The 22,699-nt window shown below is 41.6% G+C and overlaps 1 protein-coding gene across 1 annotated transcript in view; it reads left to right on the top strand.

Annotated features, from left to right (window-relative positions):
* Nucleotides 1-459: 459 nt before the first annotated feature.
* The window catches only part of LOC124131998 (potassium voltage-gated channel protein Shaw-like), a 104,504-nt gene continuing 82,264 nt past the window's right edge, over nt 460-22,699 (top strand). The window contains exons 1-2 of the mRNA XM_046495556.2: nt 460-909; nt 2,264-3,397. Coding sequence (XP_046351512.1) covers nt 3,338-3,397 — 60 coding nt within the window. The 5' untranslated portion in view covers nt 460-909; nt 2,264-3,337. The remainder of the gene's footprint in view (nt 910-2,263; nt 3,398-22,699) is intronic.

Raw genomic sequence — 22,699 nt, 5'->3', positions numbered from 1 at the left:
GGACTATACTCTAATAGTGATGTAGACGTGGAATTTATATATAACATTTTTATTGTATAAGAGGGACTATACTACAAGCGGGAGACTGCCAATTGACCAAACCCATTAAAGACCCCCATTACAAATATATTACGGAATGAGATCTGTCTAACGCCACGTTGAACAGTAATGAAGTTACATCACGGCGTGTCAGCTTGATGTGGGAGGAAAGTCCGAAGGGATGCAAATCTCAGACCACTTTGATGAAACCCATGAGCGCGGGTGTGGTGCTTACAAAACTAGAAACATAATGAGGACGGATCGGGATTCGAACCCACAATCATAGGTTTTGGGCACGCTTTAGAGACGCAACCCTGCACAGCAAATTGCGTCACCTTAGACGTCTGGCCCCCAGTGACACCTAAAATGAGATGAACAAGGGCGACATGTAATCACTATAACAGAGGATTGAAATATATATTTTTTCGTGTCGTTGGTGAGATAGTAAGCATCAATTGTATAATGATATTTTATGAGATTCTCTCCCAGGGGAGAGGTTCAGCATGGGTCGGGATGGGGGAGGCGGACCCCCGGGATGTGTGGCCTCTGGGGCGCGGCAGGGCAGTTAAGCGTCCCGCCCACAGGGGTATGCTCTAACACTAGCCTGTCCTGTAAGTGAATTAAACTAAGCCTGCCGTACATCACGCTCTGTTCATGTCTCGGCCTTATAACTCGTCTTTGGGTGGTTAAACAAAAATATACTACATCGTTGAACACAGCTCTATTCAAGGTACTGCCTGTTGCCTGTACAGGCCTACTGTGCTGTGCTGTGCTGTGCTGTGCTGTGCTGTGTTGTGCCGTGCCGTGCCGTACCCTGCTGTGCTGTGCTTGTTTTAGGTTTCAGGGACTGTAATCACCATCCCGTGTGAGGTGAGGTATTTAGATCAATTTCTTCAAGACGATGCTTTAAACACTGTTTTCAATATTAACCTGTATTATCACACAGCGTAACCCCTATACTGGTCCTTAGTAACCTGTCTATTGCTGTATAAAATACTTATCAGCATTTACGCACTACTGATGTTTAACTTCTTTCAGTGGCATTTAGAAGTAAGACGAGTTCTATGGATGAACAACTTCTTTATTACAATTAGTGCTATGGATGAACAACTTCTTTATTACAATTAGTGCTATGGATGAACAACTTCTTTATTACAATTAGTGCCAGTGCAATTAGTGCAATTGGAAGCCAGTGGAATCAGTGTAATAAAGAAGTTGTTCATCCATAGAACTCGTCTTACTACTGATGTTTACTTGTCTTACTGCTGTTTACATTGTCTTGCCTTATACTGACCCAACACTACTAGTGTAGGTTAATGTCGTGGGTAAAGTGTTCGCTTGTCTCGCCGAATATGGCTTAAAAACAGCGGCGAAAACTCTAATTCACTTATCGTCCAAAATTAAAATCTTGTATCTCATGTGATAAAAACACTACTGACATGCCTTGCGATGCAGATTTTATCCTGTCACATTTAGCAGCATGGTCTATTTAAATAATCAGATGGGAGCTGTAGAATACAACATTAACCCTGAGTCTATTGTGACGCATGCTCGACATCTTTGTCCTCACATGTCCTCCTTGCACCATGTCCTCAATGTGCCATGGCCTCATTGTACCATGTCCTCCTTGCACCATGTCCTCCTTGCACCATGTCCTCATTGTACCATGTCCTCAATGTACCATGTCCTCATTTCCCACGTCCTCAATGTACCATGTCCTCATTGCCCACGTCCTCATTGTACCATGTCCTCATTGTACCATGTCCTCATTGTACTATGTCCTCATTGCACATGTCATCATTCCACCATGTCCTCATTGCACCATGTCCTCATTGCCCACGTCCTCATTGTACAATGTCCTCATTGTACCATGTCCTCATTGCACCATGTCCTCAATGTACCACGTCCTCATTGCACCATGTCCTCAATGTACCATGTCCTCATTGCACCATGTCCTCATTGCACCAAGTCCTCAATCCACCATATCCTCAACGGCCATGTTCACTCAGCCCTCCCTGCACACGTCAAACAAGAATATCTATCTGTCTGCAGAGACCCCGTGTCTAAGATAGTATTACCGTAACAGGATACTATAATATTTTGCCCAGGTGAGGCTTATAATTCCCCGCTAGTGTTGCTGCTCCTGGAGACACAGAGAGTCGCCTCAGTTTGCAGAGGTGATATCACATCTCACTACCGGCTAAATACTATTCCTCTTTTACAGCCATCCACGTTCTACCTGACTCTACCTGTGTGGAGATCGCAGTCAAGTGGTCACGTGGCCGCATACCATCTGGAAAAGGAGACATCTCGCTGGCAGCATGCGAGCAATGGCACCTTGCAGAGATCGACACATATTAGATAAATTCGCTGCTCATGACGAGCACGTGTTGAATGCAGCCAGCGACTGACAAGCGCAGCGAGGCTCCTACCACATGGATGTTTGTATACATAAAAACTAAGTGGTTGAATTTGAATGGAATACTTCATTAATCGTTAGTGTCTGCAACAAGCGATCCATTGTATGTGCATAAACGCTTTGGGGATTTTGTTTATTGCTGTTCGCTGCCACGCTGGGTAAGTCCTTGTGCAGATGGTGTTGTGGGGTCTGTGTGGTAACTGCTATATGTCTTCCGAGTGTCTGTCACGAAGCACTGACGGATAGCTGTTGGTTCTGCCTGTCTGGCCGTCTGTTGTGGTGACGGATAGCCACAATGAAGGAGCAATTACACGGTACTCAGCAAACCGTCATCGGATACCAAACTTGAAAGAAGACGGTGACCTTGGCGCATAGGTCATATTGGTGGCAGCGGTGGAATCTGAGGTCAGAGGTCAGTTCCAATAGTAGTGAAGTGTTTGATGTTGTAGAGCGGACGGATTTCAATGGCCATAAAACAAGAGTTGAGTGTGTAGAGTAAACCGGGCAAGGAGTCTGTTTTATATGTGCTTATATTACTTAAAGCTAACTTTCAACAGTGATGCTGCATTAGCATCCTGCAGATTGTATCTGAGCAGGAATAATACAGCGCATTGACATCGGAACACAAAATAATCAAACTGTATGGATTAGATACTAAGTGACGAGGCCGTTTGTTCTCGGGAGGGAAACTGTTACAATCAAACACATCAGGTCAAACAGACCCACCACGTCAAACAAATACGCCCAAGAAAACGTGTGCAATGGACCAAGAGAAGAGGTACAAAAGAGGTCCGGAGGTCGCAGGTTGTGGTCCATATTGGATGTGCTTATTCGAGGCTTGACCTTCACCTTTGACAGAAACAACGTCAACGTCAAACCATGTTCGCTGCAGCGTCACCGGGTGGGCTGTCATGTTCACCTGGCGACATGTCCTTGCAGGTAAGATCCAAAGAACTGGAGCCCAGAGGCTGCAGGGGTACTGTTTGAGTTAAACGTTTTTGGAAAATTAGAAATCCCCATGTGCTCTATCTCCATGGATGAGATTTAGCACGAATTTGTTGAGATTGTACAGTAGAACACGAATATAACGAACACGGATAGAGCGAACAAACGTGTTGTGTTTTGCTTTAGCCAAGCTGGTGGATGTTTCCGAGCGAAAACGTATATAACGAACAAACTGATTTCTCCGGTCCCTTGTAGTTCGTTATATCCATGTTCTACTGTATATCTATTAATATTGCCCGAAGGACCTGTTTGTTATTGTTGATGTTGTGCAGAGTTGCGTCCCCTGGGAACGTCGGAACTTATGATTGTGTTTCGAATCCCGGTTCGCCCCTATCATGATTCTAGGTTTGTCAGCACCCTACCCGTACTCGTGGGTTTCACTGAAATAGTCAACGTCTGAGACCTGCATGACTTAGGGCTTTCCTCCCACGTTAAGCTGACATGCCGTGATTTAACTGGAATACTGTTAAAAGCGGCGTTAAGCCAACTTCCTCACTCACTCACTATTGTTGATGTATTTTCGAATATTATATTGTAAGTGCAGAACATACTTGAGTCCTTGCTGGAGTCTTGTTCGATAGGCCCCAGTATCGGATGTTGTTGTGGAGTTTGCTGCTGCTGCTGATGATGATGATGGCGCGGTTACGGTGTCTGAGCTGGCTGATTGTATGACAGCTGGGATCGTTGTTCATGCTATCAGCCACTGGTTTGCCAAATCTGGAACCGGTTATGTACATGTCGCCGTATTGCTAGAATATAACTGCGTCTTAAAACTGATTTCTTGCCGGAGCTGGGGTAATTACATGTAATCATGTAGCACTAGTGACGTCGGATTGAGCCCCACCAGGGCATCACAGATGTAGTGTTAAGAGAATAATGGCAGTACACCAACTTATTTAGCCTTGTAAATTATGTTATCTGTTGCGAGGGGAATCTACAATCTTCCACGTACAATGGAGTGAGATATCGTGTACTTGTATTACAGTTGCATGGTCATATCTTGAGTACATATTACAGTTCCAGGGTGATATATTGAGTACGTATTACAGTTACAGTGTGATATCTTGAGTACGTATTGCAGTTCCAGGGTGATATATTGAGTACGTATTACAGTTGCATGGTGATATCTTGAGTACATATTACAGTTGCAGGTTGATATATACTGAGTACATATTACAGTTGCAGGGTGATACCTTGAGTACGTATAACAGTTGCAGGGTGATATCTTGAGTGCGTATTACAGTTGCAGGGTGATATCTTGAGTACGTATTACAGTTGCGGGCTGATATCTTGAGTGCGTATTGCAGTTCCAGGGTGATATCATTAGTGCGTATTACAGTTCCAGGGTGATATCTTGAGTACGTATTACAGTTCCATGCTGATATCTTGAGTACGTATTACAATTGCAGGTTGATATCTTGAGTACGTATTACAGTTGCAGGGTGATATCTTGAGTACGTATTACAGTTCCAGGCTGATATCCTGAGTACGTATTATAGTTTTTCAGGATTTCGAGGAAGCGAACATCAACTATGAAACCGTGTACTGAGATTGAGATATGTTGGTGCTATTAATATACTCACAGCTAATGAGAACCAAATAGCACAAAAATCCAGCTTTCCCTGCATAACCTCTCATGTTGTAAATATATACATATATGATTAAACACATAATCATGATTAGAAGTGCAACCTCAGCAGTCTTTATAAGGATATTGTGTGACCAATTCCAAAGCATGGGGGATGGCATTTTCCCGAGACATTTCAAAGACACACACAAAGTGCGTGGACCACATGGCTGACATTAACCTTACATCCACAACATCGTCACACGAGTTGATTGATTACCCTTGCGTTCATGCTCCGGAATATATGATATACTTTATCGCTGATATTTGGTGAAGTAATCTGTTTGTCTGAGCAATCGCCGACAGCCGAGTTTATCTGTACACATATATATTTTTAGCGATTATTTAAAGGTGAGGTGAAATGGAGTTGAACGTCGCGAAAACGATTATTACACTCATTGCATGTGTTTGTGGTGCTTGTACTAGTCTGGACTGATGCCGATGTTATAGTGCTAGCCCACTGAGATACCATGTCTCAGTTTGACATAGATACCCCACTCAGACCCGGTATACTGACTCCGAGCCGACCAGTCCTTGGTTTAGCCCCTTAATGTCGAGCGCCAGACAGGGCAACAACAAGTACCATCTTTTAACGTCTTTGGTATGATGCGATCGGGGATCGAACCCCGACCTTCCGCTCTCTGGGCGAACGCTCTACCACTAGACCACGGAGGCGGTCTGTTTAAGTGGAATGCTCAAGTAGTAGCACGATACTTAGAATTTGATGCCACAATATGTCTTGTTTCGAAGGGGCGTAGCTCAATGGATACTGGTTACAGTAGATGATACTTTCTTATTGACAATGCCTGATGTACAAAAGTTGCGATGCTTTATTAAAACTTTGAAATGTTGGACATGTATATTTGGCAGAAATGAAACGAGTTTTTAGATTACTATAGTATGAGCAAACATTGTACAAGTATGATATGGATTTCATCTTCCATATTGTTAAATTCACACATTCTACACGCCTGCCCACGTCATTCAAAGTATTTTATGTCTACCAGTGTTTTAATTGTAGAATACAGTAAACTACGTTTATAACGAACACGCTTATAACGAACTGACGGATATTACGAACTTACTTTTTGGTCCCGGCCATTTGGTGTATATATGCTGTTTATATGCTTATAACGAACTACGGTTATTACGAACTAAAATTAGTGGTCCCTTTGAGTTCGTTATAACCGTAGTTTACTGTATTTGTTTGGTTTTAAATCTTTGGCTAAACCTTCTCCATAATCACCAGTGGCTTAAAGGATGGCGTCGATCCTGCTGGGGTCCATGCAGGAAGCAAAGATACTGTAAGTCCCTATGGTCCCCAGTATGGTTGCCCCACGTTAGTTGCTAGTGATATATAGCCCATGCCTCACTGTAGTTGCTAGTGATATATAGCCCATGCCTCACTGTAGTTGCTAGTGATATATAGCCCATGCCTCACTGTAGTTGCTAGTGATATATAGCCCATGCCTCACTGTAGTTGCTAGTGATATATAGCCCATGCCTCACTGTAGTTGCTAGTGATATATAGCCCATGCCTCACTGTAGTTGCTAGTGATATATAGCCCATTCCTCACTGTAGTTGCTAGTGATATATATCCCAATTTGATATATTGTCTTGTTATGAATAGTCATAATTTTGGGTTATATACTTGTTTTAAACTTCTATCTGTGATGTTCTAGTTTTTTACGTAGGTCGATGATCATGATGTCAATCACTGGGTTGTGTGGTCCAGACTCGATTATTTACAGACCGCCGTCATATTGATGGAATATTGCTGGGTGCGGAGTTAAACAAACAAACAAACAAAGATTACACCTCAGTTGAACAAGTGACACGACCATTCCACACATTGCCCCAACCACGCATGACCAAGGCCTAGTTTAAGAAGGGTAAGAATAGTCCCCGGTATTGGATAAGCCAAACATGACTAACAGGATTGTGGTGTATGCGAATGCCGATTGAATGACTGCAGAACAAATACTGCATCCCCAAATTTGGAAATCAACAATTTCGCTGAAGAATAAGGGTGTTGACAAGAACTCGATATTTGAAACGGGTTTATCGTTGCTAGCACTGCCATAGATACATCGATGATATGTACAACGTGTTTATATGACACTCTCATGGCAGTGTATAGTTGGTGTTATTGTTCTGGCATGCCTGTCGATTCTATTATGGCAATGTACTGACCTGTTAGAGGGTAGTAGTAGTAGTCGCAGTAGTAGAAGTAGTAGCAGCATCAGCAGCAGTAGTAGAAGTAGTAGCAGTAGTGGTAATAGCAGCAGCTGTAGCAGCAGTAGTAGTAGTAGTAGTAGTAGTAGTAGCTGCAGCAGTAGTAGTAGTAGTAGTAGCAGCGGAAGTAGTAGCAGCAGTAGCAGCAGGCAGCAGCAGCAGCAGCAGCAGCAGTCGTAGTAGCAGTAGTATTGGTTGGTTTGTTATTTAACGCCGCACTCAGTAATATTCCAGCTACATGACGGCGGTCTATAAATAATCGAGTCTGGACCAGACAATCCAGTGATTGACATCATGAACATCGATCCACGCAATTGGGATCGATGACATGCATCAACCAAGTCAGCGAGCCTGACCACCCGATCCCATTAGTCGCCTTTTACGACAAGCATAGTCACCTTTTACGGCAAGCAAGGGTTGCTGAAGACCTATTCTACCCCGGAAACTTCACGGGTCAGTAGTAGTGGTAGTAGCAGTAGCAGTAGTAGTAGTAGTAGTAGTGGTAGTAGTAGTAGTAGCAGCGGTAGTAGTAGCAGCAGTAGCAGTAGCAGCAGTAGCAGTAGTAGTAGTAGTAGTAGTAGCAGTAGTGACAGCAGCAGCAGTAGCAGTAGTAGTAGTAGTAGTAGTAGAAGTAGTAGTAGTAGTAGTAGTAGTAGCAGCAGCAGTAGCAGCAGGCAGCAGTAGTACGTTTTATGCAAATTGAATGAATGGCGGGTGCTACCGTTAGGGCAGGATATACTTAATCTTTTTGCGAACTTTTTGGTGTCATCACTGATTTTCAGTGGTCCATTCAAAAAATTTCCACAACTATTTGCCCTTTACGCCAAATCTGGAATCTGTTTCGGCAGAAAATCTAGACTGGTTATTTTCTTGCATTGACAATTTATATTTAACCCTGGAAACGTGGGACTACAAGGCCATGTCCTCTTGGGCAGCATGACATGGGGAATGTGTGCCTGCTAGTGCTGTCCGGTGACGTAGGCTGTGACTCAGTTGTTTGTCACTGGTCTTCCCCTGACTGACATTAACTGGGAGACAGCAGTATTGACTCGAACAATGCTTTCTTCCCGCACCAGCGAGTTGTTGTCGCTTTAACGCCTCTCTCCAGCAGTATTCCAGCTATCGGACGGCGGTCTGTAAATACTCAAGTCAAACAAACAAACAAACATGATTCTCTTGTGATCAAACACGATGCGCGGATTCTTTATGAAGCCATAGTTTACCTCTCTATGTGTAGAGTTGTGTCCCTTAGCATCCAGGATCCGCTGACTGTGGGTTCGAATCTCAGATATACTCAATAATAATCACTATTTTGTCCCAACACGTTCACATAACGTTTCCGAAATTGTAAACGTATCCAGTGTATTATATCCTCGAGTAATGAGTGTATCATATCCTCGAGTAATGAGTGCATTATATCATCGAGTAATGAGTGTATTATATCGTCGAGTAACGAGAGTATTATATCGTCGAGTAATGAGAGTATTATATCCTCGGGTAATGAGAGTATTATATCCTCGAGTAATGAGTGTATTATATCCTCGAGTAATGAGAGTATTATATCCTCGGGTAATGAGAGTATTATATCCTCGAGTAATGAGAGTATTATATCCTCGGGGATGAGTGTATCATATCCTCGAAAAAAAGTGTATTATATCGTCGAGTAACGAGAGTATTATATCCTCGAGTAATGAGAGTATTATATCCTCGAGTAATGAGTGTATTATATCCTCGAGTAATTAGTGTATTATATCCTCGAGTAATTAGTGTATTATATCCTCGAGTAATGAGTGTATCATATCCTCGAGTAATGAGTGTATTATATCCTCGAGTAATGAGTATCATATCCTCGAGTAATGAGTGTATTATATCCTCGAGTAATGAGTGTATCATATCCTCGAGTAATGAGTGTATTATATCCTCGAGTAATGAATGTATTATATCCTCGAGTAATGAGAGTATTATATCCTCGAGTAATGAGTGTATTTTGTCCTTAAGTAATGAGTGTATTATATCCTCGAGTAATGAGTGTATCATATCCTCGTGTAATGAGTGTATCATATCCTCGAGTAATGAATGTATTATATCCTCGAGTAATCAGTGTACTGTATTTCGAGTAATCTGTATATTGTATCCTGAGTTATCCTCGACTTATCAGTGTAGTATATCCTTGGTTATCCAGTGTAGTATCCTCGATTACCCAGGGTACAACACCCGCTATTATCCTGTGTACTGTACCCTCGATTATACAGTGCAATATAGCCTCGATAATCCAGTGTACTATTTCCGCCATTAGTCAGTGTACTATGCCCTCGCTTATCCAGTGTGGAATGTCCTCGATTATCCAGTGTACATCCGCGATTATCCAGTGTAGTTTTTACAAGATCCTTGACTCATTCGCGACCTCCAGTTCGTTTTGATCCTAATTCGAATGGCATGACGCAAAACAACAGCCGTCCAATCAAATAACTCTCATGAGAAATTCTGTGGTACTGATTGGACAGAAGGAGATACTGACGTCACTTCCTTGGTCAAGGGTGTGTATCGTACTATAATAAGGATATATTACCCAGGATACGCGAGGATGAGGGACATGCATACAATGTCTGCTGGGGGATGAGTCACAAGGAATTTGCACAACTTTTACCGCATCACTGTCGGGATGAGTCACGCTGATATTGTACATCTTCAAGTTCTCATGGCATCGGTCGTCCGGGTTATATGCTTTTCTAGGGCATATCGAAATTCAGTGGAAGCAGAATAATCATTTTGCTTTGTACCATATGATTTCGTGTTTTGTTCAGGTGAGCAATTGACTTGTCCTTGCATGTGTTTGTGACGGGTGCCACTAGTGGGGCAGGGTACGCCACTTTATAGCCCACACCTGGTATCATCACTATTTGATAGTGATTCCGAAACACATGCTTATGCTCATCTTTGCGATAATATAGAAAATAAAGTTGTACATTTTTGCACAGTGCCAACTTCAATGCATTCATTCCATGGGTGGGGTGGTCGGGTAGCCTAGTGGTTAAAAGCGTTCGCTCGTCACGCCGAAGACCCGGGTTCGATTCCCGACATGGGTACAATGTGTGAAGCCCATTTCTGGTGTCCCCAGCCGTGATATTGCTGGACTATTGCTAAAAGCGGCGTAAAACCATACTCACTCACTCACTCATTCCATGGGTAACCATTTTAACATATAATAAGCTCTTTGTGACTATTTGGATCTGAATATACCGTAAAGCTGATTAATTCGGGCTTTCAGACCATTCAATAAAAATAACGCGAACAAAATTGGAACTACAGGTTACACACAACCAAATGTTTTCCCATAGACTTCTATAGTAACGTTATAGCTTTTTAAAAAATAACTAGGCATTCAACAGCCAATACATGTACATATGTGCACAGTCTGGCCTTAAAGCTGCAATAAAAACACAAATTTTGGCTAGGTTACCCAGCTCCTTTTCCGAGTACAGGAAGCTGAACACACCAACCCCAGTTCCGCACCAAATATCACCTGCTTGAAAATATCTGTGCTCACATAAAGCACAAGTCATCTTGTTCAAAAAGTCAGCACCAAATATTGAAAAATATGGGCAGTTTTAATTACTGGATGGATGTGCATTTAAAAGACATAAAAATCTTACACAATAACATCCAATCACAGCCTGCATATGTCTCTTGATCTGTACTGAAGGCTCCCTACGAAAACCGCACTGTCACAACCAGTTCTGATTTAGTGTAGTAGAACCTGAAGGCTTATTTGTCCAAACGTAGACATACAAACAACATATACTAATAATAATAATCTTACAAATGCCAAACTGATCTCTCGAGTGAAGGATATTTAATACCGCACTATGCCATTAAGCCATTACTGTGATCTACATATATCAACTTGCCTTAACAGTGTCATAATCGTTATTTCGTTTTTAGATATACCATTTTCTTTTTCAAATAGTTCTGTCTGTTTCAAGCCACACTAAAGTATATCACCCTAATTCAAACTGATATCGATTGATGGAAAACAATCTAAACAATTGCGGATAAAAATATGTTGACGAGACTGGAATTAAAAATCCATTAAACGAACAGACACAAGAAAGACGTGTAGAAATACCGCTATATAAAGTCACGCCGACCACAGAGGCACGGTAATGACCCGCGAGACACCAGTGTGTCGATATGTACCGCTATATAAAGTCACGCCGACCACAGAGGCACGGTAATGACCCGCGAGTCACCACACAGCTGTGTGCCGGAACTGTGTGTAACTCATCTATCTACCGGGGGGGGGGGGGGGGGGGGGGGGGGGGGGTCTTGAGTCAATGTCAGACTGACATATTATAGGGTTGTTTTAGAAGTTTTTCTTCGAGAAAGGTTGGCTGGTTGGTTGGTTGGTTAACGCCGCACTCAGCAATATTACAGCTATATGACGGCGGTCTGTATATAATCGAGTCTCTACCAGACAATCCAGTGATTAATATCATGAGCATCGATCCACGCAAATGGGATACCCCATGCATCAACAAGTCAGCGAGCCTGACCACCCGATCCCGTTAGTCGCCTCTTACGACAAGCATAGTCTTCGAGAAAGGATTTCTACTGACACTGATGTATTAGTTCAGGGTAGTATAGTGAGTTGTTTCATTGGTGAGTTGTTTCATTTAGAAGCTGTAACTAACAGTAAAGACAAGATAGTTTAGGGATAACAACTATAAATCCATAGGTAAGGATAAGATTTATGGATGAACAACTTCTTTTATTACATTTAAGAGCGACGTTTCGGTGTAGGTTCTAACACCGTTATCAAGCAAGTGACACACAGAGTATGGTTGACAAGTTTATACATACATAAATCTTTTCCTTACTTATACTTCAACTTCTAAATGGCTGTCAAAGAAGTTATAAATCCATACAGATTACTGTATAAATCATCAATTATCCTTTGTTGTTGTTAATCCCTTTCATACCATCATGTTGTTTTTGTTAATCCACATTAGATGTGTATAAATTGTTTGAAGGCATTATTTGGAAGTTGACTGATGACAAGGTAGACACAATTTTATGGATAACAACTTCTTTGATACTGTGAAAAGCGACGTTTCGGTATAGATCCTATAGATACCTATATACCTATATTATCATATAATGGGTAGGTTTCTCGGCAGGATAAAGCTAACGGATAAAAACGATATCCGTTGGGGTCATATGCGGATAGAGATGCAAATATCAAAGGTCAGGTAGGGACTACTTTCAGTGTTTACAAACAACATGGCGTCGCCCTTGTCATTCGGCGATCGAGTCAGAATTAACCATCGGGAATCTGGATAAACTAAAGGGATATTTGCTATCATTATCAAAAGAACAGTCTAATATACTGAAAATCAGTGTCTAACTGTGATATAGCTAAGGCATCTTATAACTTTTGGCAACTTTGGAGATATAAATTTCGAAACAATTTTGCGAGGGCACTAGGCCCAGCCAAGCGGGATCAGTAGCCATATCTGTGCTTGTCGACCTCTGCGGCTTGAAACCTTTTCCACAAATTGAAATAGTTGGATTTGGCCGAAATATGTTTGAATTGTTACCTTGTTTCATTTTGTCGCTCTGTGTACATCTGACTGTGGTCACTGTACTTGACGTTATGACGGGACAGACCGACTGTCAACAACGTCTGAACGAGGCCGTGACGTCTCAAAGACTAGGGTTAGAGTAGCTTCCCTTTGACAAAGGGCAGTTACTCTAGCGGACAGACCGATGGATTGCCGCGAAATGCAAGTAAAAACAATTGTTGTTTTGCGTATATGTTGCTTCGCCACTGTATAAGAAACAGATTTTAGTTGGAGCTATATTGGCTACTGTCACAGTCCGACTGACACATCACTTACCCTGTGACGTAATAAATATTAATGCGCGCATTCCAGGAAAACTCGCAATGTTTCGGTAATGTTTGTAAAAGGGGGAGAGCTATTTTCAATGTTTGACTACGTCTCGTCAATGTTTGACTGTAGTTCCCGTCAATGTTTGACTATACTTCTCGTCAACGTTTGACTGTACTTCTCGTGAATGTTTGACTGTTTTATATCGTCACCGCGTGACTGGTTCTTGTACGTCACCGTTTGACGGTAATTTTCGTGAACGTTTGACTGTAATTCGCGTTTGTCTATTGAAACTGGTACGTATATCTTGCTAACTTTTTTTCTAAAGAACAAGCTGTCTGACTGCACGTATTCTTGCTGACAATTTATTAAATATCCTCCAACTTTAACGTTTTGAAAGATTTACTGATGCCTTGAATGATGTAAACCCTCACCCTCAACTTGCGAGTGTCGTGTGACGCTCCTCGTAATCTTGGTAAAAAGGATTTGCTCGGGTATTCCTCAAAGGCTCAAGCTGCAGGAATATTAATCGACATGAAGCTACTGGAAAGCAGCTACTGCCATACAGTCTCGTGGACATTTTACTCACCCAGAATCGTTATGGATTTAAGCCATGGCCCAAATTGTAATCACCTTATCCCGGAGAGCAACGCGCAAAGAAACGGAAGCTAACATGTACCGCTGTCACTCTCCGCTCTGTGCACTGCTGTAACAAGCATTGCCGTGAGTGAGTATGGTTTTACGCCGCCTTTAGCAATATTTCAGCAATATCACACATTGTACCCATGTGGGGAATCGAACCCGGGTCTTCGGCGTGATGAGCGAACGCTTTACCCACTAGGCTACCCCACCGCTCCGCATTGCCGTGAAGGTTTTGATGATATGCTTGTGTGCGTCATACGCGACGTAGCAATTACTTGACATGACGGTTGACATATTCAACGTAATACAGCGCCTAACTATACTAAGGAACCATATCATAATACTTAAGCGTGTTGAAGTGGGATATTTAGAACATGCAGGTGTCTCACATCACAGACACACCTAAGCCTATACATAGGCAATTTCGGTGAAACGTTTTCCATACAAACATGGCTGACATAACGGGGGGTGAGATGAAGTGAAATGGAGTTTAACGTCGCGTTCAAGATTATTGCACTTATAAAGCGACGTGCATGCACGTGTGTGTGTGTGTCTGTTTGTACTAGTCCGGACTGATGGTGATTTATAGTGCTAGCCCACTGAGATACCATGCCGCAGTTTAACATGAATAACCCACTCAGACACAGTATACTGAATCCGAGCCGACAGTCCTTCTTTTAGTCTCTTAATGCCGAGCGCTAGACAGGGTAACAACAAGTACCATCTTTTAACGTCTTTTGGATCGAACCCCGGACCTTCCGCTTTCCGGGCGGACGCTCTACAACTAGACCACGGAGGCGGTCGACATAACGGGACCTGACTATAGACAGGAAACATGTCCTTCCTACTTCTCAACGTTTAACAATCTAGTATAATTTAAATACACCCCATTCCCAAGCTGTTATTTTAGTAAAAGATGTGTCACCGCTGGTTGTTGTCTAATTTACCTACAATACCATTGCAGGAAACAGCAAGACCATGTAGGGATTGGAACCATTTAATCCATCGGTACGAGCAACCGCTTCACCCATTAGACTAGCCACTGTCCTCCGTGCGTTACCATAGCGGTGTGAGAATCTATACTGTATACACGACCTGTGCATGATGAAGTATATATCTAACATTAACAACCAATCGAATTACTGCTATTGTCTAACCAATTCAAAAATATATTATAATAAGATACTACTTTTTATAATGTACGTTACTAACATGTGCAGCTTATATGAAATTAACACGGTTATATACAAATAAAATGCTGGGTCTATTTCACTTATCTGCATTTCAAATCTTCTTGTAACCATGGTAACTATAGTTAATTATCATTGTAACTCGGCATTTCAGACATATTAACCGCCGGAGGGAACATGATAAACACACGGTGATAAAATACATTTCTAGAACTCCGTTAATAAATCCTGAAGCGAAGATATAAGCCGGGGCATTAAGTTGGTAACATGACGAGGTTTGATAAACCATATGTAATCGTTTTTCTCAAACTAATTTGAAATTTGTAAAGATTGTTTTTAATCATTTGTCTAGTTGGATAAACGAGTGCAAATTTATTGTTTTTATTGCTCAAACATAAATGTTAGTAGGTCCTTGCCAAGTTCATAAATAAAAGCAATATATTCTGTCTGATGAAATGTATAGAAAGATGAAGGAGGACTTTTTCAGGCATGACATGATATGATTGTATATGAGTAAAGACCATCTTTATCAGAGTGCAAGAAGTTTAGTAATGCGGCAGTATGCACAAATGTTATATAGTTAGGGGCAGTTCTAATCTCCGTGTTTTGAGACATTGTGAAAATGTTGAAATCCTTAAACCTTACCATTGCTTAATCAGTCATTCATAAACACATGCTAATAATGTCGGAATTGCCTTTCTGATGACTGTGGATGTTGTCGCAATGTGCTATCAAAACACATCACATGAGAAGCACCGTATTTCATGTGGCGGTGGAGTAGCCTAGTGGTTAAAGCATTCGCTCGTCACGCCAAAGACCCGGGTTCGATTCCCTACATGGTACAATGTGTGAAGTCCATTTCTTGTGTCCCCCGCTATGATTTTGGAGGAATATTGCTAAAAGCGGCGTTAAATCATACTCACTCACTCACTCTTGTACTTCATCTCGAATTACTTTATTACTTAATAAAGTATGCTGTCATTCGTTGACTTACACGGTACATGTCCCTGATGTCCTTCCTCCAGAAGCGCCTCCGTAGAGCGTCCGACCGGAGAACGGAAAGTCCGGGGTTCGATCCCGAGCCGCGTCATACCAAAAGACGCTTAAAGATGGTACTTGTTTTTGCCCTGTGTGGCGCACGATACTAAGGGTTAAAACAAGTACTGGTCAGTATACCGTGTCTGATATGGTTATATATGTTAAACTGCGGCATGGTATCTCAGTGTGATAGCAATATAAATCGGCATCAGTCCGGGCTAGTACAAGCAGCCACACACACAGACACACACCAGCATGCACGTCGCCGTATAAGTGCAATAATCTTGGACGCGACCTTCCTCCAGACAGCGACAAGTGTTCGCCGAATGAAGGAGACAATCTGTGGTACTATTAGAAGGTCTGTAAAGTATGTAACATCAAAAGAAAGAGGATAATTCACTTTTCTACCATTAAAAACGTATTTTGAATATCAATAAAATCAACATTTATATTAAATTAAATCAAATGGCTGCGGTCATAAAGCTTATTTGAGTCTAGTGTGCACAAGAAATGAAATCAGTTGGCTGCTGTTATGAAGCTTATAGGAATCTAGTGTGCACAAGAAATGAAATCAGTTGGCTGCTGTTATGAAGCTTATAGGAATCTAGTGTGCACAAGAAATGAAATCAGTTGGCTGCTGTTATGAAGCTTATAGGAATCTAGTGTGCACAAGAAATGAAATCAGTTGGCTGCTGTTATGAAGCTTATAGGAATCTAGTATGCACAAGAAATGAAATCAGTTGGCTGCGGTCACAAAGCTTATAGGAATCTAGTGTGCACAAGAAATGAAATAAGTTGGCTGCTGTTATGAAGCTTATAGGAATCTAGTATGCACAAGAAATGAAATCAGTTGGCTGCGGTTATGAAGCTTATAGGAATCTAGTGTGCACAAGAAAGGAAATCAGTTGGCTGCGGTTATGAAGCTTATAGGAATCTAGTATGCACAAGAAATGAAATCAGTTGGCTGCGGTTATGAAGCTTATAGGAATCTAGTATGCACAAGAAATGAAATCAGTTGGCTGCTGTTATGAAGCTTATAGGAATCTAGTATGCACAAGAAATGAAATCAGTTGGCTGCTGTTATGAAGCTTATAGGAATCTAGTATGCACAAGAAATGAAATCAGTTGGCTGCGGTTATGAAGCTTATAGGAATCTAGTGTGCACAAGAAATTAAATCAGTTGGCTGCTGTTATGAAGCTTATAGGAATCTAGTATGCATAAGAAATGAAATCAGTTGGCTGCTGTTATGAAGCTTATAGGAATCTAGTATGCACAAGAAATGAAATCAGTTGGTTGCGGTTATGAAGCTAATAGGAATCTAGTGTGCACAAGAAATGAAATCAGTTGGCTGCGGTTATGAAGCTTATAGGAATCTAGTGTGCACAAGAAATGAAATCAGTTGGCTGCTGTTATGAAGCTTATAGGAATCTAGTATGCATAAGAAATGAAATCAGTTGGCTGCTGTTATGAAGCTTATAGGAATCTAGTATGCACAAGAAATGAAATCAGTTGGCTGCTGTTATGAAGCTTATAGGAATCTAGTGTGCACAAGAAATGAAATAAGTTGGCTGCTGTTATGAAGCTTATAGGAATCTAGTATGCACAAGAAATGAAATCAGTTGGCTGCTGTTATGAAGCTTATAGGAATCTAGTGTGCACAAGAAATGAAATCAGTTGGCTGCTGTTATGAAGCTTATAGGAATCTAGTATGCACAAGAAATGAAATCAGTTGGCTGCTGTTATGAAGCTCATAGGAATCTAGAGTGCACTAGAAATGAAATCAGTTGGCTGCGGTTATGAAGCTTATAGGAATCTAGTATGCACAAGAAATGAAATCAGTTTGCTGCTGTTATACCGTTTATAGGAATCTAGTATGCACAAGAAATTAAATCAGTTGGCTGCGGTCACAAAGCTTATAGGAATCTAGTGTGCACAAGAAATGAAATCAGTTAGCTGCGGTCACAAAGCTTATATGAATCTAGTGTGCACAAGAAATGAAATAAGTTGGCTGCGGTTATGAAGCTTATAGGAATCTAGTGTGCACAAGAAATGAAATCAGTTGGTTTCGGGAAATGAAGCTTATAGGAATCTAGTGTGCACAAGAAATGAAATCAGTTGGTTTCGCGAAATGAAGCTTATAGGAATCTAGTGTGCACAAGAAATGAAATCAGTTGGTTTCGCGAAATGAAGCTTATAGGAATCTAGTGTGCACAAGAAATGAAATCAGTTGGCTGTGGTAATGAAGCTTATAGGAATCTAGTGTGCACAAGAAATGAAATCAGTTGGTTTCGCGAAATCAAGCTTATAGGAATCTAGTGTGCACAAGAAATGAAATCAGTTGGTTTCGCGAAATGAAGCTTATTTGAGTCTAGTGTGCACAAGAAATGAAATCAGTTGGCTGCGGTCACAAAGCTTATAGGAATCTGGTGTGCACAAGAAATTAAATCAGTTGGCTGCGGTGAAAAAGCTTATAGGAATCTAGTGTGCACACAAAATGAAATCAGTTGGCTGCGGTCAAAAAGCTTATAGGAATCTAGTGTGCACACGAAATGAAATCAGTTGGCTGCGGTCAAAAAGCTTACAGGAGTCTAGTGTGCACAAGAAAGGAAATCAGTTGGCTGCGGTCACAAAGCTTATAGGAATCTAGTGTGCACAAGAAATGAAATCAGTTGGCTGCGGTTATGAAGCTTATAGGAATCTAGTGTGTACAAGAAATGAAATCAGTTGGCTGTGGTAATGAAGCTTATAGGAATCTAGTGTGCACAAGAAATGAAATCAGTTGGTTTCGCGAAATCAAGCTTATAGGAATCTAGTGTGCACAAGAAATGAAATCAGTTGGTTTCGCGAAATGAAGCTTATTTGAGTCTAGTGTGCACAAGAAATGAAATCAGTTGGCTGCGGTGAAAAAGCTTATAGGAATCTAGTGTGCACACAAAATTAAATCAGTTGGCTGCGGTCAAAAAGCTTATAGGAATCTAGTGTGCACACGAAATGAAATCAGTTGGCTGCGGTCAAAAAGCTTACAGGAGTCTAGTGTGCACAAGAAAGGAAATCAGTTGGCTGCGGTCACAGAGCTTATAGGAATCTAGTATGCACAAGAAATTAAATCAGTTGGCTGCTGTTATAACGTTTATAGGAATCTAGTATGCACAAGAAATTAAATCAGTTGGCTGCGGTCACAAAGCTTATAGGAATCTAGTGTGCACAAGAAATGAAATCAGTTAGCTGCGGTCACAAAGCTTATATGAATCTAGTGTGCACAAGAAATGAAATAAGTTGGCTGCGGTTATGAAGCTTATAGGAATCTAGTGTGCAGAAGAAATGAAATCAGTTGGTTTCGGGAAATGAAGCTTATAGGAATCTAGTGTGCACAAGAAATGAAATCAGTTGGTTTCGCGAAATGAAGCTTATAGGAATCTAGTGTGCACAAGAAATGAAATCAGTTGGTTTCGCGAAATGAAGCTTATAGGAATCTAGTGTGCACAAGAAATGAAATCAGTTGGCTGTGGTAATGAAGCTTATAGGAATCTAGTGTGCACAAGAAATGAAATCAGTTGGTTTCGCGAAATCAAGCTTATAGGAATCTAGTGTGCACAAGAAATGAAATCAGTTGGTTTCGCGAAATGAAGCTTATTTGAGTCTAGTGTGCACAAGAAATGAAATCAGTTGGCTGCGGTCACAAAGCTTATAGGAATCTGGTGTGCACAAGAAATTAAATCAGTTGGCTGCGGTGAAAAAGCTTATAGGAATCTAGTGTGCACACAAAATGAAATCAGTTGGCTGCGGTCAAAAAGCTTATAGGAATCTAGTGTGCACACGAAATGAAATCAGTTGGCTGCGGTCAAAAAGCTTATAGGAGTCTAGTGTGCACAAGAAAGGAAATCAGTTGGCTGCGGTCACAAAGCTTATAGGAATCTAGTGTGCACAAGAAATGAAATCAGTTGGCTGCGGTTATGAAGCTTATAGGAATCTAGTGTGTACAAGAAATGAAATCAGTTGGCTGTGGTAATGAAGCTTATAGGAATCTAGTGTGCACAAGAAATGAAATCAGTTGGTTTCGCGAAATCAAGCTTATAGGAATCTAGTGTGCACAAGAAATGAAATCAGTTGGTTTCGCGAAATGAAGCTTATTTGAGTCTAGTGTGCACAAGAAATGAAATCAGTTGGCTGCGGTCACAAAGCTTATAGGAATCTGGTGTGCACAAGAAATTAAATCAGTTGGCTGCGGTGAAAAAGCTTATAGGAATCTAGTGTGCACACAAAATTAAATCAGTTGGCTGCGGTCAAAAAGCTTATAGGAATCTAGTGTGCACATGAAATGAAATCAGTTGGCTGCGGTCAAAAAGCTTATAGGAGTCTAGTGTGCACAAGAAAGGAAATCAGTTGGCTGCGGTCACAAAGCTTATAGGAATCTAGTGTGCACAAGAAATTAAATCAGTTGGCTGCAGTCACAAAGCTTATAGGAATCTAGTGTGCACAAGAAATGAAATCAGTTGGCTGCGGTTATGAAGCTTATAGGAATCTAGTGTGTACAAGAAATGAAATCAGTTGGCTGCAGTCACAAAGCTTATAGGAATCTAGTGTGCACAAGAAATGAAATCAGTTGGTTTCGGGAAATGAAGCTTATAGGAATCTAGTTTACACAAGAAATGAAATCAGTTGGCTGCGGTCACAAAGCTTATAGGAATCTAGTGTGCACAAGAAATGAAATCAGTTGGCTGCGGTTATGAAGCTTATAGGAATCTAGTGTGTACAAGAAATGAAATCAGTTGGCTGCGGTAACAAAGCTTATAGGAATCTAGTGTGCACAAGAAATGAAATCAGTTGGTTTCGGGAAATGAAGCTTATAGGAATCTAGTTTACACAAGAAATGAAATCAGTTGGCTGCGGTTATGAAGCTTATAGGAATCTAGTGTGGACAAGAAATGAAATCAGTTGGTTCCGGGAAATGAAGCTTATAGGAATCTAGTTTACACAAGAAATGAAATCAGTTGGCTGCGGTCACAAAGCTTATAGGAATCTAGTGTACACAAGAAATGAAATCAGTTGGTTCCGGGAAATGAAGCTTTTAGGAATCTAGTGTGCACACGAAATGAAATCAGATGGCTCCAGTAATGAATCTAAAAGGAACCTAGAGTGCAAAAGAAATGATTCCGAGACACGTCAAGTTAATGTGACATTCACGCTTTAAAAATTGAAAATACAACCCAGAAATCTGACAGTCAAGTGCGCATAAATCTGCCATGTTAATTATGCACTGGTTTTCTGGCATCATCTGTCTGAACCTCGACTGAAGTAGCTTCGTTTATTTTAAGAAGGACATGATATGAGTTCATGTGATGTTTGTTTTGTCTGTTGTTTAACAAGACATGCCGCACTCAGCAACACTCCATCTTTATGCCGGTGGCCGGTAAGTCTTGGCTAGACAACCCAGTGGTCGATATTGTGAGCATCAACCAAGTCACCTGCCAACATGGGTTGCGGGGACCTATTGTAACCAGGAGTATATACTCGTATCATAGTGAGTATATATGAGAGTAAACAATATCCTTCATACTCGCTAAAGGCTCATATAATACAATTTGTATTCCTAAAATATAACATTAACGAAATGGACACCCCGTCGGCCTTGTATAACGTACCGCCTCCGTGGTCTAATAGTAGAGCGTCCGCCCGGGGAGCGGAAGGTCCGGGGTTCGATCCCCAGTCGCGTCATACCAAAAGACGTTAAAAGATGGTATTTGTTGTTACACAGCCTGGCTCTCGACATCAAGGGGCTAAAACAAGGACTGGTCGGCTCGGAGTCAGTATACTGTGTCTGAGTGGTGTATTCATGTTAAACTGCGGCATGGTATCTCAGTGTGCTAGCACTATAAATCGGCATCAGTCCGGACTTGTACAAGCAGTCACACACACGTACATGCACGTCGCTACAAAAGTGTGTTCTTGGACGCGACGTCATATCCCATCCAACCTCCACCAACACCTTGTACGACGTCTGAGGCGGTGGGGCAGGAGGTAAATTGTCTCAGTGAGCGCCTGTAAAATCTTGTTTCGAGCACTGGATCAGCAGTCTTCCTATGCAGTCAATCACGAGTCAAAAACCTATAAGAAATACAGGATATGTTGGTGTTTCCAGAAGTAAAACAAGAACACGGCTGTTAGTCATATGGTGGTCCGCCTGTCTTCTACTTATCATGGGATGGACGGATTCAGCGAGTAGTTTAACTGAGGCCATGATTTATTGTCTCAGCATGTGTTTCTTCTCTTGAAAAGCGATAACATGCCAAGACGTATCTGATAAGGGGAGATTGTGTGTGGATGCTATTCCTCCACCTACCAACCCATAGCGATGAGTCGGGCAGATTGGTCCATGCATTGATTAAGAAAGCAAGCGAGCATAGGACATTTAGTGCCCCCTAGCGGTATCTCCGCTCATGGCGAAGTGGGACTAAGTACCCCGAAGCGGAATCTTCGGTCATGGCGAAGTAAGACGTGGTGCCACCTGGCGGTGTCTCCGGTCATGGCGAAGTCGGACGTAATGCCCTCTAGCGCAATCTGCAGTCACGGCGAAGTCTCTGCGATCATGGCGAAGTCAGACGTAAAGCCTCCTA

This window comes from Haliotis rufescens, unplaced genomic scaffold, assembly GCF_023055435.1.
Source record: "Haliotis rufescens isolate VD_foot unplaced genomic scaffold, xgHalRufe1.0.p SCAF_93, whole genome shotgun sequence".
NCBI classification, from domain to species: domain Eukaryota; kingdom Metazoa; phylum Mollusca; class Gastropoda; order Lepetellida; family Haliotidae; genus Haliotis; species Haliotis rufescens.
The sequence above is the reverse complement of the archived record's forward strand: the minus strand, read 5'-3'. Positions and strand labels throughout refer to the sequence as shown.